Source organism: Anticarsia gemmatalis, chromosome 25 (assembly GCF_050436995.1).
Source record: "Anticarsia gemmatalis isolate Benzon Research Colony breed Stoneville strain chromosome 25, ilAntGemm2 primary, whole genome shotgun sequence".
Lineage (NCBI taxonomy): Eukaryota > Metazoa > Arthropoda > Insecta > Lepidoptera > Erebidae > Anticarsia > Anticarsia gemmatalis.
This window is the reverse complement of record NC_134769.1, coordinates 1,772,147-1,790,328: the sequence shown is the minus strand read 5'-3', so window position 1 is coordinate 1,790,328 and position 18,182 is coordinate 1,772,147. Positions and strand designations below refer to the sequence as shown.

Here is an 18,182-nt window from a genome sequence, read left to right as displayed (position 1 = left end):
CTTTTCCAAGTTATAAAAAATATATATCTAAATGGCTCCAATCTAGGCTACTTACCTTCATTTATAAAAGAAAAAGAACAAATTAACATAGATAAAATCTAACTCACTTCATAATGTTTTGTTTCAACAGCATCCTCTGTATATTCTCAGCGTTGGGCAACGCGTCCGTCACCCCAGGGATAGGGGTCAACGTCTGTTGCGTGGTTAGCCCCAGGGCCCCCACGGACGGGTCCAGCCCGCCCCCCATATGTCCCAGGCCAATGTTCAGAAGCTCCCCACCAACCCCCATAGGGGTCCCAACTTGACTTAACCCTAACAAAGGACTATCAGTTGCTATCTGAAGCGGCGTAGTTAGATTAGGCTGGAGGGTAGTAGCGGTTAATAAATTAGGATTAATTATGTTTTGAACAGGTATTTGTGGGATTGACTGTATGTTAGACACTATAGGAGCTGGCATTGGCACTGTGACTGTCGCGGGAATCTCTTGCTTTAACTCTAAGGGTCGTTCTGGCTGTATTTCTGGGCGGAGTTCTTGTGGGATGGGCGCGTCGGGCCTGTGGTCTACGGGCGGCGCTTGTGATGGTACAGAATACTGGTGCGTAGGAACATATTCTTGTGGCTGCGGTGTGATGTCTTTGTCGATGCCGTTGATCTGCGGCTCGTCGTGCTTCTCCTCGGGCACGTGCTCGCCGCGGTCCACGACGGGACTGACTAGAAAGCGTGATATCTTGCGAGTTGGCTTCTGTTGTTTCTTCTCGCCGTTTTGTGATTCTGTGCTCCCGGAGCGTTCAGGCGCCATTGATCCACCGTCTGATTGATTAGAACCTGGTGTAAGGAATTAAGTTATAATAGTTGTATAACAAAATAAGAATCACTTAAGACGACTTAATTGTACAGTTGAACAAGATTCACAGTAAACGTAAAAAGAGTAATATTGGTGAAAAAAGATGTAAAGTTTTTCAACGGCAAGACTTTTTTGACCCGAAATCACTCAAAAAGTTAATTTCGAAAAGACCAATTATATGATTGTAAAGGAGAGAAGGAAGTTTGTAAAGATTGCAGCAAGAGGCGCTCTTTGTTTGGTTGGTAACCTATCCCCACGGAAATAAAGCAAGACTTTATCTATAGTATGTACACCCCTATTATTTTTAAAAGCCTATTATTTTTCAGCAGATTGTAATAAAACAAGTGGTTACCTATAGAGGAAGCCGTGCTGATCTTCCTGGCGACGGTGTCGATGTGCGTGGGCTTGATGACCTCTGGCAGGGGCTCAGGGTCAGGCTGGTCGTAGGCCAGCTCGGCCGCGATGTTGTCGTGCGACGCCGTCGGTGTAGTACACTCCGAATTGTCCTGGTTCGAGTCCGTCAGGTTCTCCTCGCGTTCCGTCGTCTCCGAGTCGTAGTCAGTCTGGAAATATGGGAATATTATTGTACTCTTTTTCTTATCCGATATTTTTCTAGGAAAAATAAATCTCAAAAATAAGACTCTAGCTGTCTTATTACATGGACATAATATTATTAAAAAATATATATTACTGAAAAATGCAATACCTCAACGGTAATCAGCACTGTAAAAATTAGAACGAATAAGAACTTTGTGTATCTTACTGGCATCGCAGGTACGTGCTTATACGAGCACTTACAATATATCAAAGCTACTGAACACTTATCACTGCTACCCAGCACCTTGTCGTCTTTGATTTAAATTATCAACTAATCACAACAACACCATGAGGATTTAACTTCCTTAGGATTTTCATAGGTTTCTAACACGATGAAAACATTTAATACTGTTATCCTCATAAAAATCAAGTTAAGTTATTAGAGGGTTGTATAACCTTGTCGATGTTGAGCCTGAGCGAGTGGTGTGCGGGGTTGAGCACGGGCGTGACGCCGGGGTTGCTGATGAGCTGGCTCACGATGTCCTTGATCAGCTCCATGAACGCCGCGCTCTGCCACTCCGGCAGCAAGTTGTTTGATACCTGACATAAAGAAACAAATGTTAGAAAATTATCATGTATCTGTAATCTGGCTCAAAATACACAAAGTACAATAACAAAGTATTGTTTTATCAAAAAAACGTTGTACATTTTTATTTAATGACTACTCCCGCACTATGAATCATTCTTGTATTACAGGCATTTATTTATTTTATACATATAATTTCCCGTCCCGTGTGGGAATCGAACACACGACCTGCCGACGCAATAGTACTGGCGTGGCAACCACCGTAATCACTACGCTACGAAGGTCGTCAATATTATTAAAAAGGGAAAACATCGTGTCTCCAAAAACCATAATAAGCATACATTATGATTACTAGAATATGCTCAGCAATTTTAAATTGAATGTCAACAGGATCAAGACAGGCAATATTCTAACTAACTTCAAATCCACTTACAAGATTACTAGCGATCTCTTCAGGATTAACATCGGTGACGTCGAACTTGAAGGTGACGGTCTTGGACTTGGACTCGAGCTGGCACTCCACCACGGTGGCCTCCTCGTTCACGTCCAGCACCGTCAGCTTGGGCAGCTTGTCCTTCTCGCGGGAGCGCTTCTTCGAGCCGCGTGACTTGCGCTCGCCCGTTTGAGGAGACGATATGGCTGTACCCGCTGAACGACAAAAAATGCAAACATTTAAAACAAGTAATAATTATAATTCAATTTTAGGAGACTGTTTATGCCATTTCGCTTAAAAAACAAATAATTGATCGCTTTTCCCTTGTTAGTGTCAATAATAATTGTATAGATTAACAAATGGGTTTTGTTGTAGAAAGAGTATTTTATTGAATATTGGTCCCTAGTCTGTTGGGACTCGATGATTGTTTTAAAATGTCAAAAGCTCTTTAGTCAAATTCAATAAGGTTTTGGACTATAACTTACAGAAAAGTAAGCAATAAAAAGCTCGGAATAAATAAGTGTCATTTTTGGTAATAATATTATTTAATAGTTTAATAAGACAATATTCTACTAACCTTCTTGTTGCTGGGTTTCCGCCTGCTTCTCCTCAACGGAACTGAGTTCAGGATGCCTGATGGCCTCCGAGTGGTTATTAGGGAACTCTGTCAACGGAGTCAGGAACTGTTCTTTCTGATTACCATTACTATGGTAGCCGTTCTCAACCTGTTCCGAAGCCAAGTTCAACTGCTGAGGGGCTATGTCTATAGGAGGAGGCTGTATCTGCTGCTGTTGGATCTGTTGGGGGATTTGTTGCTGGATCGGTTGGCCAACAGGTTGGGTCGACTGTGGTAACGTCTGGACTGATTGCTGCATGGGAGGAAGAGTGGGGATAGCTTGTGGAGCCGTCTGTATCGGCTGAGGCATCGCTTGAGTCGACTGCGGAATAGTTTGTACAGGCTGAGGTAAAGACTGAGTAGGCTGTGGGACGGACTGAACCGGCTGAGGGATCGTCTGCACCGGCTGAGGCAGCGAGTGAATCGGCTGAGGGACGGAGTGGACTGACTGGGGGACTGATTGCACCGGCACTGACGTCATCGACTGCGGAATAGACTGGGGCACCGCCGACATCTGACCTACTTCCTGAGGGACTGACTGAGGGATGCTCTGCGGCATGGGACCAGCGACCGACGAAGGTATCGACGACTCAACTTGATATTGCACATTCTGCATCATCTGAACAGGCTGGCTCTGCGCTTGCTGGTACATTTGCAAAGGATTGGCAGTATAATTCTGCACCGGAGTGCCTTCATGACTAGATATCTGCCTCTCGTTCTGCTGTACCACGCTAAAGTTTTGTTGCATCTGCATACTGTGAGGAAGGGACTGACCCTGCATCGTGGGCAACTGGTGATAGTGATCGTCTGATCGCTGTTTATTGTAGTGCATTTGATCAACGGACATTTGTTGTTGGAGCTGTGGTTTCTGCGAGTACTGCTCAGGCATCATCACCTGTTGTTGGTCATGTACGTCAGCAGAACTGATCTGACTCTGCTCAGAACCTTGCCTCTGATACATAGGCCTTTGACTCCTCAATATCTCTTCAACTTTCTGCTGCTGTTGATCCATTATTTGTTGTTTCTGAGCCAATATTGCCCAATTCTGAGTAATAAAATTCTGTTGAGTTTGCAACTGTAGTTCTTGTTGAGCTAAATACTGTTGTTGTTGTTGAAAATGTCTGAAGTGTTGCGGAGATAATGTCTGTCCCGGCATTATTAACTGTTGTTGAGTCAACATTTGTTGTTGTAAGACTAGTTGTTGCTGCGCGAGGACTTGTTTTTGCATGTCTAACTGTTGTTGGGCTTGGGCCACTTGTTGTTGGGCTTGAGCGACTTGTTGTTGTTGGGCTATGAATGTTGGATCAACAGCAGTGGATAGTATAGGCTGGACGTACTGTTGGTTTTGTTGAAAGTTTACATTTTGTTGTTGCATTTGAGCTCCGATTAAGTTTTGCATTTTCTGTTGTAAAGCTTGCTGGTGCTGCTGCTGTTGCTGTTGGTGCTGTTGTTGTTGCTGTTGCTGCTGCTGCTGTTGCTGCTGCTGCTGCTGTTGTTGTTGATGTTGCTGCTGTTGTTGTTGTTGTTGCTCTTGCTCTTGGTTTTGTTGCATTTCTAAGTTTTCTGTCTGTTGTTGATTGAGTTGTTGGGTTTGTTGAGGCTGTGTTTGAAGGGGTTGAGTTTCTGACTCCGATTCTTTCCTAAGAACAAAAGCAAGAAATCTTTTATTTGGGATTTACAGAACTACATGTTAGTTAAGCATAAAACAAAAAAAAAATATTGAAGACACTGTCTTTTACTACAGCTTTAGTTAATTTCAATGTAACTTGTAAGTTCTAACCAATAAACAAATAAATTATTGACGATTTAGATACTATGAGACATTCAATTTTATAACTATGTACTGGGTCTAGACTAGGCTACGCTAGGCCAAACAAAATTTAAATACACCCAACACAATATATTTAACAAACAAACAAAAAAAAAACTAAAACGAATCCTTACACAAACCTAGACTGCAGCGTATCAGGTCTGTGTATGATCTGCGAGAGTATGTTCTGCAAGTTCTGGAGCGAGGGGTCCAGCATCTGGCCGGTGACGAGATTCTGCGGCCCAGCGATGATGTTCTCCTGAGCCGTGAGCTGCTCCTCCAGCTGTTTCTGCTGGATGGCGGCCGCTTGCTGGGCTATTATGTTCTGTTGTTGCTGGATTATTTGTTGCTGTAATACCTGAAAAGAGGATTTAGTTTGTAGTACTTAAATGTGTAAACGGCTGAACCGATTTGGATAATATTTAGCAGAGTGATAGATAACAATTACGGATTGTGGTCCAAATAGTCATAAGCTAGCATTTGATAATATTAGACACCCGACGTCAATGTGACCGATGGTGACGTCAGTGGTTACGGTGTCACAATGTTGCTAGAGCACCTGAGGGTCGTAGTATCGATTCTCGGTCACAGAAAACACTCCAATAAAAAAGGATGAAATAGGAAGACGCTATCTCTTTTGAGAACAGCAGTCATTCAAAACACCCGGATTTAGGTTCCAAAACCAAGACTTCTTTATCGACATTCACACGAAGTACGAACTACTGAAGAAATCGACTTCGTACCTGGTTTTGATTATTAATTTCAGCAGTTAACTGTTGGTTAAGCAGAGCTGGTTGCAGCTGTGTCTGCGAGGGTGCTTGTTCCAGCAAGTTCTGTTGCTGGCGGTCCATCAGCGCCTGGCCCTGGACCGACTGCTCCAGCATCTGCTGGCTGTAGAGATTCTGCTCCATCATCACCTACAATCAATGATCTTGGTTCATTCTTGTTCAGTATTTTGTGGAATGGTCCGTTTTATAGACTTGTTTATGAAGCACGGTTTTAAGAACCTGTTTTTGTATGCCAGGTTTATGCTATGTATGGTTTAAGCAAGCATGTTTCCTAGCAATCAGTATTATTGTGTATGTTGTATTGTCTCCTCTAACGTTTTTACTGCTAACGCTACCTAAAGCTTTAAAACCGTTTCCGAACGAGTGGTAGATTCAGTTATTATAATGGTCAATCATAGTTGACGAAATCAAGTCGTTGACTTTGACGTATAGATACCATGATGACTATCATGAATTTCAAAATATATTATGATCTAGTTAAACAACTTTTTGAAGTACCGAATAAAAAAATAACAATTGGAGCTCGGAGATAGGAAATCTAACCAAACTTTTGAAAAAAATATAGATCGTTGTTTAAGTTGTAATGTAGAAAGTTCATGTCGAATAATAAAATTATCACATTAAGTTCACGACTAACGAACAAACATTGAAAATAAATAAAAAAAACACTTGTGAAACACAACATATAGAGGACATAGATTTAATAGAAAAAGGTTTCTACGTGTAGCAGTGGACATTTAGCTCAAAATACGATACGACAGTAAGGGCTAACGCACTTGTAGTAAGCCAAGGTGATGGCTAATCGCTTTCACAGTTTAACATACAATCGCCTGTGATTACACACCTAGCCACCATGCATTCACAGGCGGTCGCATATTAAAATATAAAAGCTGTGTGTATGAAAGATAGTACGCTAGGCCCGTAAAGCAAGCAAAGACTTAACTTTGCTTTAGCGTTGAAGGGGAAATAAAATAACGTGCTATAAATATACCAATCAGTTTTCCTAAGCTGTGCTGAAAAACAATATTCTAAACTAAAGCATCGGATAATATCTTTATTCGACGACTTACATTGAAAAAACGGTAAGATGACACCTTAACTTTGTATTTTAAGGTTCAGTTAATACCTATGGAATGTCTGAACTCGGGTCTACCTTTTTTTTGTTTTGTAATACGCCAAACCTCTAAGATTATCAGGGAAAGGACATAATATAGAAAAATATTTTCAAATAGAAAAATCGGTAGTGCCACGACTTTTTCTTAGTAACCATGCAGAGGGTCCTACACTACCTATAGGAAAAATCCTATTTATATTATCCTAATTTTGGTAAGAACGGACATCCATATGCGGCTGCATAAACACCGAAACATTTAATTTTGAAAACAATAAGAGCGGTTACATACAGGTTATATTTTCGACACGTTTTAATTTTGTACGTACATGTTACGTGCGTGCACGCTTACTTACGGGCACGGTCTATAAATAAATAAAAAGATTCTCTATGAATCAATATGTTAGACTTTATTTCGTGCATATGTGTAGTCAATAAGTCATATATTGGAACTGTATCGAAAATACACTCGTTCTGTAAACGCTTTAAGCCTAAAAAGAAGACAAGAAAAAGTAGAAGGGATTGTTGCAAGAGCTCTCAATATTCCTCACACGCTTATGAATGATCATCTAAATTTTGTAGTACTCACCGAAGTCCTAGAAAGCTGAATAAAAGCAACGAGAAAATTCATAAACTTGTGAAACTGGCCCAGTGGGGATGCAAGTATGTACAGACATAATAGATAATAATATATAGTTGCAAAGATATAGAATATATATAGAAATAATATATAAGCATGCTAGACAGTCTTGTGATCGCCTCACACGCTTACGAATAACTTGTTATAACATGAGTATTACTTGATCCCTATGAAGTCCTGAAGTCTTCGTAAATGAAATTTTTCAACACATGATTCCTGAAATTTGCTGTTAGTGATTTGTGTAGCGATTGTGCGAACTTACAGTGAATCATGTCTCCTGTGCATGATGGTACTGTGAATCATTTAACTTGCTTTGACAAGCTAATTGGCTAATTGGCTAGCTAACTGTGTTTTGGCAAGAGGCTCGATCGTGAGTAATTATAACTTGCTCAACTTATAACTAAAGTTAGTAAATCCAAGAAACGACTCATCATTTTTAAAACATTAGCACTGAAAACAGATCTACTGAAATAACTAAACTTCGTAATATAATATTTTGTTATATTAATATAATAAAAATAATTACGAGAAATTCTTATTTAAAATTTTTATTACACCCACGATTTTAAATTCTCGCGACTATTACACATAATATTATAATGCAACGGGTTTTAAACACGATTGAAAATTTAAGGTTAGTATAGTATACCTTATTTGATCCCTCGACGTTTCAAATAAGGTACCTTAAATTTTCAATCGCGTTTAAGACCCGTTGCGTTATAAAATTATTCATCACATTCATTAATTGGTCACATGTCAACAAAGGGCCCTTTCTTACTAGCGTTTGACCATCGAGTCCACGCTGGACAAACGCTAGTATGAAGGGGCTCTGAATGCTGCAAATATTCAGCCGTGACGTAATCCCCCCTTCTCTTTTCTCCTTACCTGCTGCTTCAAGTTCTGTTCAAGTAGCGACTGCTGGTCCACCCCGAGTGAAGGCGAGATCCTGGCCTGCATGAGGTTGTGCTGCAGCAGCTTCATGGCTGTCTCCTCGCTGTTCAGCTGCTGGAACTGCTGCTGGAGTAGGTGCTGTTGCGCTTGCAGGAGCTGCGATTGAGGATCTAGCCTGGGGAGAGGAAAAAACTGTTAAAAGCAATTGTTGAGTGAACATATTTTGACATTAAGAATAATAGCAGTTTCAATTCAATTCTGACTTCAAAATAACGCTTTTTGTACTAAAATAACACTAACGTCCCTTTTATCTTAAGTGGTTAATGATTCACCAAATGTCTAGCATTCAAGAATTTGGACCCACTTTGAACTTTCATAACTTCCATGGCTAAAGCCAATCAATACTAATTTCACTTAGCTCCTTCTCTCGCGTGTATTGTCAGCTTTGTGGTCCAATTTAGTACTGCTACAGATGTCAATCGGTTGCCTACCTGGCCCAGCATTAGATATCTACTAAGTGAAACTAGATCTAATTCGAAAGCAAATAACAGTAATACTTACTGCACAGCCGTCAGCGGTTGTGGTCCCACGCCGTTGAGGAGGCCAGCCTTCAGGCCTGCCTGATCCACCGGGACCTGCTGCTGGTTTTGTATCATCTTCATCTAAACACCATAAGTAATCAGTTCAAACAATTTAACATCTCCCGTCGCCACCACCGTTTGAAACCAAAACGAAAATCTTAACAAAAAAAAAAACCTGTAATTTAACCCTGAAATATTACTGGATATAAAAACTAATTATATGAACGCGGAGGTCTGTATGTTATTCTTCCAAACTGCTGAACAGATTTTGATGAAACTTTACTGGTAGATGGAAAGCCCGCAGTTTAACACAGACCATTTTTTTATTCGGATGTCATCCCCTAAGCGGGTAAATAGCCACTAGACTAGGATCAGTTAATTAGGTAATATCTTTGGAACTATAAATCAGTCACCTGTCTAAGTTGTTGTTCATAAATCTGCTGCCTGTTCTGTTCGATGATCACCTCCTGATTGAACAGCATCTGCGCCTTCTTCTCACTCCTCTCCCTGCAAACAAACAAACATATTAAAATATATTACACATCGATACATGTTTTCGACTTCAAACAGAAGTTATATTATCATGTTTCTAGGTTTTAAATATGTAATGTATAGAAAACATGAAAATCGGCGTAAAAAAACAAATATCATACCGTTTTATTTTCAATGCGAATAACAATAGAAATATCTAAACAATTGTATTGACAGGGTTAACAAAAAAATAAACGTACGTAAAATGTTCATCTAACACTAAGGCTATGTATTTTTTGTCGTTAATAATGTTGAAATTATAATAAACACAGACTGAAACATTTCATTATGCACTCATTTGATACAAACGAGAAATATGAAACTGTGACGTCACTACACCGTATTTGATATCAACGTTTTATAAAGAGTAGCGGATTTAACTTGTGGTTAACTAAACTATTTCTGAAACACTTTTAAAACACGTAAATATTGTAGACTGTATAGGAAAAATACTATATTTATGATTTGTCCAATAGGTTTGTATAATAAAACTAACTTAAATAATACGTATTACGTACAAATGACGTCAGCGAACTGATAAAGATTTCACTACTACCTAATATCGTTTTATAACACCGGAAGTTTCAGTACCTACGTATTCGACACTGTTAATACCTATTGCGTCAGAAATACACATTATAGTTTAATTGATTTATTACAGTATTATTAAGCCGTTAATACAACTCTTTCTTCCGTTCAGAATGGTAATGATTGAACTCGATTGAAGCAATCGTGTATAACACGCGCTTAATAAATGTATGTCTCTGAATATAGCCGCAAGACGCTACCAGGAACTAAAAAAATAAAACCATGATATTTAGAAGTAAGGGAAATCGTGTATACACGCGCGAAATAAATATGTGTCTCTGAATATAGCCGCGAGATGCTACCAGCAAGTAAAAAAGCCATTTAGCGAGGGATCTCTTTGTAACTCTTTCTTGTTATTTGTACAAGTATACGCGCGTGCACGTATACGTTCGATCGTTTAAGCGAATGCACGCTAATCGTGTAAGTTATATTTATAAAGTTTATGGAATCGCATGCATATGTATGAAATGTTTTTTTTTTTTATAGGAGAGTATGAAACAAAAACTAGTCTACACATCATACACAAGGTATGAAAATTGCATCCAACGAAAAGTTCGTCTGTAACTTCAATGGCGATATTTTTTTATTATTTTTACCAAAATATGTCACGTTTAAATCCGAAAACTTAACTCGTTAGTTAGGTGCCCAGCCATTTGACATATTTTATCAAGCTAATATCTTAACAATCCTTCTTTACACACGACCATACACACCATCTAAGTTATTATCCAAAAATATGTATCTTCTAAGTGAAAACGAGCTAATATAAAACATAAAAACATTCCGTTAGCCCTGACATGTAATGTGAAACTTCATTGAGATGTTTGTTCAGGTGTTAAATTTTGCAATTAAATTCAACGAGACGAGGCCACTACTTGTGTTAGCGATAATTAGTGCGTGTATAATAATGTTGATTCAGTGAAGATATATCGCAAATCGTTGAGGTACGATTCCCAAGTCGGGTAATTAATTTTTCTAGTGATTTTGATAGATAGCTAATTAAATAAAAAAAGTAATCAGATCGTGGATCCGTTTAAATGGTAAAATGGTAGCTGAAACTTATTATTATGAACTAATAGAGGCCGTCCGCGACTTTGCCCGCGCGTTAACCCTTCCCGTGTAAATCCCGATTCCTCGGGAACTCCGGGATAATAAGTCTATGCGTTATTCTGGGTCTTCAACTAACTATATACCAAATTTCATTGTAATCGGTTCAGTAGTATTTGCGTGAAAGAGTAACAAACATCCATACATTCTCACAAACTTTCGCATTTATAATACTAGTAGGATGATGTTGAGAACACTACAGTCTAGTTTTTAGAAAAGGCAAAATATGTGTTACAATTGCAGCTACAGTTGTTTTATGAGCTGAATGATTTATTGATCGTTATTTCGTTTACGAGAAGACACTAACTAACATAGCTCTTTTCTAAAATACGATTTAATTGAATACCAGAACTGTTCAGAATTTCAGATACGGGACTGTTTTTACGAAGAAGACATTGTCTAGTTAGAAAATCGAGCATCTGCATCAAAATAACTAACCCGCGGTTTCTGAACAACATTTAGCGGTAGTTAATCTATTCAATTTAAGCTCATATAAAAATGACAGTTTGAATAGATAAACTACAGCTAAACGTGCCTCAGAAACCGGGCATAAGAGATATATACCCTTATTTTAAAAAGGTATAAGAGGTCAATCAACCATAGACCATGACAAAGACCATATAAAATTTACGAATCAGAGAATTCAGAGTATTAAAACCACGCTTCAAAGCTAAAATTTACGTTTATACGCAACCGGTTACCTGTGCAATTAATTTTGTAATGCAATAATCCACTATCTTATCTAAAAGATAATGTTTTTACTCGTCACCAAGACTTTAATTAGGTAGTACGAAAATATGCAATTTGCCGCACACAATACCGAAAATGTCTGGGGAACGTTCCATTAAAATTTTAACCGTTATTATGCCTAAGCGGGTTGAAATGTAGAGGTTGAAAAGTAAGACGCAAAACACACCAAAGGGTCATTTTGTAAACTTTACACAAAGATATGCGTCACTTTACAAAATGACAAGAACCAGGATAAAAATACTACATGAAATTGTACTTAGTTTTATTGCAATTACTTTAAGACAGACACAAACAAAGGGAGTTTCACTCACTAGTTAAAAAAACTACCTTTTCCGAACGAGTCAAAATTTCAAGTTCACTGTCAATATCATGACCTACATGATTATGAATTTTACACTGACACTATAACTACACCATGAGTTACGCAGTTTCTAAGAAACTGTACAAAGGGCTCATTCTGATCACTAATAACAAAATTAACATACCCATATACATTGAACAACATAGGTATTTTAGAGGGCAAACAATTGAGATAAACAGTGGCCACCGGTCCACATGTCACGGACATTATCACTTCGAAATTTTGACAAACCACACGGAAAAAAATACCCTATTAGAACTTTACGCTTTCAAACACAAACTGCGACTTCCTCAACAATAATACTGTAAGGTAATCGTATTTTAGAATTATTAGTTTACATAAACAGTAATAAATTTTAATAAACAACCTTCGCAAAGGGAAATCGGTCCAATTAAATTGTACGGAGTCGTATTAAGACTGGTCGCACGCGAGGTCACAGGCAACCAAACTCATTTACTTGGTTACCGTAACCATGGTGACGGCAGGGGGTGGTGCCGATACTAAATTGGATAAGGGCGGCCCTAAAGTCTAGGATTTGTGGTGAACAGACGCAAATAGATTCGTAATTTATGCTAGATTTAGATTCACTGAATAAACAATATTTTCAGTGTAGAAATTTCTAGTATCTAGTAGTATTTTAGAAGATTTTTCTAGATTATTCTTTAGATTCAAAGAACGATTGTTGCCTATAATGACACATTTAACGAAGGATTTGTTTTAAAGTATCAGTCACTGAAAAGATATAAAAGCCGAGGTCAAAGAAATCTTCATTATTTATTTATCAACACGTTAGTTTTAAATTTACATATCTCAATAACACTGGCAATGCAATAGAAACATTATACAAATCAGTGCGGTAGATCAAAAAATCCGAACCAAAATACGTTAACTGAAAGACATACCAGTTAATCTAGAACAATCCTTGTCCACAGCACAAAAAAACACTTATTCCATAATGTAAAATTTCACTTAACACCGGTTCATATCACCAAAAACAAGTCTTAATAAATAAAATAAACGGACTGTTATAAAGAAACAGTTTTATCGTGGATAACAATGATAATACTAAATGTGTAACGCTGTACTGCGTATACGTGTGTGTGTATACGTGCACATACGACGTACACTCGTACACATAAATGTCTGCAAATAAATATTTGCGGGGATTTCCTTGATTGAAATTATTTTAGGATGGAAAGGAAATAGTGGGATTTTCAATCAATCTCTAATATAAAATTCTCGCGTCACAGTTTTCGTTGCCATACTCCTCCGAAACGGCTAGACCGATTCTCATGAAATTTTGTGGGCATATTGAGTAGGTCTGAGAATCGGTCAACATCTATTTTTCATGCCCCTAAGTGACACAATTTTTTTTATTTATATGGCAAAACAACGTTTGCCGGGTCAGCTAGTATGTTAAAAAAATTGTTCCTTTTTTTGTCTTATCAAAATATTTACGAGAAATTACGATACAATACACAAGGTCCTATAATGACAAGATGTATGGATGTGTATAAAGCAAAGAAAGTCTGTAAGGATCGTACCAATTGGCGTTCTCTGGTCTCTACCTACCCCTATGGGAAGAAGGCGACTTCTTGATTTTATTTATGTAAATTACGTTTTCAGTGCTTCTCCGCTTATAAATGGAATTCACAAGGCTGAAAACTTTATTCAAATGTCAATCGTGTTTGCAAACATACTTCTATGACAAGTAAACTTTATTGCATGCTTCTTTTTGTCCAAGTATTTTTATTTGACGTTGAAAATAGTTTTAAAAAGACAAAAGTATGCGATGATTCATTTTCATACTTATGACGTTTCGTTACGTGGCAATAAGCTAAGTCTTCAGTACAAAAAGATATTATATACCAAAGTGTAAAGACCGTACGTCTAAAAACGGGTATTTGCGCTCAATTTGGGACACCTGATTAATCGAGTTCAATGACCTCTTATTTTAAAAACCAAGGCTAATAACAGGAAAACGTTTAATGTAACATGAAGTTATTTTTCTTACTTTGAGTCACTTTTACTGGCATTTTGCCAGACTGTTGGCCGAAAAATTAAAACAACATACAATTTTAAGTTACACTTGGTTCTCACACTGTCACTGTTACTTTGACATAGTAGCGATACATAATAATATGTATAACTTTGAGCATTACTCAAAATTGAGTTTTGTTTAAGTACTCGGCCGTGTGTCGTACAAAAAGACCCCAGTCTATCTATGCCCTTACAAGTCCCTCAAAATAAATGCATAAAATTTACGAGCACTAAACATTTGCGAACATTCCCACGGCGACCTTTGCATACACTGATAAGCAATCGAGGCCTTGAAACCCTTATCAAATTTAATTGTAAAACAAGGAATTTCGCGATGTTTTGTCTGTATGAGAACAAGATTCAATGACCTTTAAGACGTGCTCGTTTGCTATATATAGATTTCATTGAAGTACGTAATAAATATTTATTACTATGAATGAGTGGGAGGAAATTGAGATGCGGGTGATAACGGTAGCCTTAGGGCGAGTGTATGTTCCATTCAAAACCATTCAAAAATATTTCAGCATTTTAGTATAGCCAGTTTCTTTGGAGGTTGAAATCATGGCAAGTATACACTGTGCCGAAACGTCAAGCAATCGAACGTAAAACGTTCGTGTACATTCATAGATAATGCAAAAATTATAAAACAGTTTATTAGAAAAACCAACTGCATTGAAATGTAACGGTGAACAATGAACATACTCGATTAAGTTTACAGTCAGGTTTGTAGCGGACCTGAAAGAGCGTCTTGCATACTGATTCATCGAGCATCGTAAAATTTACTGGTTTACTGGACGCCACATGTATTTCACAACAAAATGGAGTGTACAATTTAACAATTACTAATCTCCCTAGTGTTAAACGAAGACACAGGATGAAGGTTTCCACAAAAATACCTTTTTTAACCCATGACTGTCCCACTGCTGGGCAAAGGTCTCCTACTTAACGAGGGAGGAGTTAGGCCCTGATTCTACTACGCTGGCCCTCAACAAATGTGTTAAAGAACTATTTAAAGTTTAACCACGATGTATTCCTTCACCTTTAGAACAAGTGATAATCATTTTAACAATCTCTAAGCATTAAATAGATATAGTATAATATTATAATTCTAATTGAGATATTATTATAGAAATAATGAATGTCTGTCTAAGTATTGATGTAAACAAACCACAATATAAAATTACGAGACTGCGGTATGCGGATGTGGTTTCATATCTGGAAATATGTCTAACGCTACTTATATCCGGTTCCAACGTACACAAAACTACATTTATTTATAGTATAGGACCTGACTGGTGTAGTCTGCGAACATTACTTGAGGACAATAAGGCTTATTGCCTCGAACTTAAAGTTTGTGAACGTAAACTTGTGGAAATTTCTTTCAGTATCAAACGAAGCTTATAAGAAGTAGAGTAAGTAAATCGACTTTTTGAGTCGAATCTATGATAAGTGCAACTTCTCACTAATTTATCAGGCGTCTAAATGAAAACGTGCATCTTTGGTTTATGCCAACCCTTATAAAAAGGCGTGATTCTAAGTTGTATGTACGAAAATATGTTTTCTAATGAATTAATTAAACATCTCGACGAAATCAAAGGGAAATTGAACCAAATAATTGGATATAGACGATGATAATTATATCAGGTATTCTAAATAACTTTTAATTAGACATAAATAACCTTCCTTATACACTCAGCGGCAGAAAAAGTGGCCCAAGCGCTTATCCTGAATTTGTAAACAAATTAAGTAATATATGAAAGATATATTGTTGTAAGTAGTTGCGAAGTGATCTGTTTAGTGTTATAAAGTGTTTAATTTGAGATTAATTTAAGTGACGGATGACTTTTTCTAACAATGTGTGTTAGAACTGAATTCGGTGATGATTCGAGAGGTCAGTTGAATTCTGTATTTTGAAATATTGCTGCACGGAAACGATTTTTTGTATGATATTTATTGATGACTGGTCTATTTAGATTTTAGAAAAGATTTGAAGATGCCACTTACTGCTGAACAAGTGGCTTAGGTGGTCTTGTTGTCCGATCAGGGCCATTACCATTGAGAGGTGGCTGCATTTTTCAATGTATCGCGTACCACTTTAAGTTCTGCGATTAGGAGGTATCGTGAGACTGTTCTCTACACGCGGCGACCAGGAAGTGGACGAACACGATGTACATCCGCAAGAGATGACCGATTTGTTAACCTCGAGGTGCTGAGAAACAGCTTTCCGACAGCGTTTGAGATTCACTAGAGGCTTCAAGCGGAACGCGGAGTCATTCTTAGTGAACGGAAGATAAGGCAAAGGATAAGAGAACGTAATTTACGGGCAGGAAGACCAGCCCGAGTACCAGAACTCGAGAGACACCATCAAGTTGCGCGATTACGATTTGCTCGTAAACATGTGAATTGGTCCATCGACCAATGGAGCAAGTTCTTGTTTACCTATGAGTGCTGAATAGCATTAAGAGCACCAAATGGTCGTGAGAGAGTGTACAAACGCCACTAAGAACGGTTTCTTCCCAACACAACACGTCAGACGGTCAGTTACAAAGGTGGGTCTGTTATGGTGTGGGGAGGTGTATGTTTGGAGGCACGTACGGAGCTTGTCATCGTAGATCAGAGCCTAACAGCAGCCAAGTACATTGAAGAAATCCTCCAAGACCATGTTGTACCACTTATGGATTTCATTGGTCGGGAGGATTAACTCTAATGCAGTTTAATGCGCGCGCTCGTAGCGCCCGCGTTGTGGAGTCGTACCTTGCTGATATCGGGATTCAAAAACTGGCTTAGCCTGCTCACAGTCCAGACATCAGCCCCGTAGAACATGTCTGACACATGCTAAAAAACAGTGTACGTGCACTGCCCAACCCACCAGAATCACTCGGTGAGCTAAGATCCGCTCTAGTCAGAGTGTGGGATAAAATTCTTCAAGAAGTAATTAAATCATCCTCCAAAGCATGCCAGAACGCATGCAGGTCACCATAAATGCTAGAGAAGTTAACACGCGGTATAAACTTGATTTTTTCTTTGGTGCAGAATTAGATTTTTGCGAAAACTTTTAATAAACGATTACGAAAAAACCTGTGTTTTTTAATTTTTCCCATTTTTGATAAAAAATTACGACTATTTAGTGTAAATTATAACGAAAGTTGTGTATAAACTGTTTAACTAATAGTTATAGCCAAAATAATAACCATGTATTGTTATGATAAAAAGTTTTATCGTAGTTTCACTTTGGGCCACTTTTTCTGCCGCTGAGTGTATAAACAACAGCAGTGATAGCCGAGTGGTTTAAGTTGGCACCTCCCACGCAAGTGGTCGCAGGTTCGAATCCGAGGCAACACACCAATGACTTTTCGAAGTTATGTGTGTATTAGAAATAATTATCACTTGCTCTAACGGTGAAGGAAAACATCGTGAGGAAACCTTGCATGCCTAAAATTTGTTTGATACATTTATTGAGGGCATGCAAAGTCCCCAACCCGCACTTGGCCAGCGTGGTGGACTCAAGGCCTAATCCCTCCCCCTCGTTTGGGAAGGAGACCCTTGCCCTGCAGTGGGACAGATATGGGTTATTAAAAAAAAATATATAAACAACTATGTGTTCACATGTACACGACGCATTGCATTGCGTCACAGTAATTATTGGCGAGCGATGGAGCGTGCGATACGATCGGAGCGCCGGGATGTGCGAAAATCAACCACGCGGAAAAATATTTCTTCGTTTAAGGACGTTTTATTAACTTGTTATATTATGGAATATTTTTGAAGATATTTGCCTAAATTATACGGCGCGGTTTTGGATAAAAATAAAGACACGAATTACTTACACTTTTGAAACTACATAGCTGAAGAATAGGTAAAGCTTACAGACAAGCAAACAGTGAAGTTGCTTACTTTAGAACAATAGCAAAATTAGGCTAACACAAAAATTGCTGATAATAAGGATTATAACCTCGTTACTACGAACT

The 18,182-nt window shown here is 38.2% G+C and overlaps 1 protein-coding gene across 11 annotated transcripts in view; it reads right to left on the bottom strand.

The window, feature by feature from the left end:
* The window catches only part of LOC142983872 (uncharacterized), a 60,413-nt gene that overhangs the window by 7,943 nt on the left and 34,288 nt on the right, over positions 1–18,182 (bottom strand). For 7 of the 11 annotated variants that reach the window (XM_076131031.1, XM_076131035.1, XM_076131029.1 and 4 more), the window contains exons 16-25: positions 9,251–9,344; positions 8,818–8,918; positions 8,251–8,431; positions 5,570–5,743; positions 4,961–5,184; positions 2,978–4,656; positions 2,401–2,615; positions 1,838–1,981; positions 1,197–1,407; positions 108–825 (exon numbers count right to left, since the gene is read on the bottom strand). In XM_076131031.1, coding sequence (XP_075987146.1) covers positions 108–825; positions 1,197–1,407; positions 1,838–1,981; positions 2,401–2,615; positions 2,978–4,656; positions 4,961–5,184; positions 5,570–5,743; positions 8,251–8,431; positions 8,818–8,918; positions 9,251–9,344 — 3,741 coding nt within the window. The remainder of the gene's footprint in view (positions 1–107; positions 826–1,196; positions 1,408–1,837; positions 1,982–2,400; positions 2,616–2,977; positions 4,657–4,960; positions 5,185–5,569; positions 5,744–8,250; positions 8,432–8,817; positions 8,919–9,250; positions 9,345–18,182) is intronic. The other 4 variants (XM_076131036.1, XM_076131040.1, XM_076131034.1 and 1 more) reach the window with 2 other exon arrangements.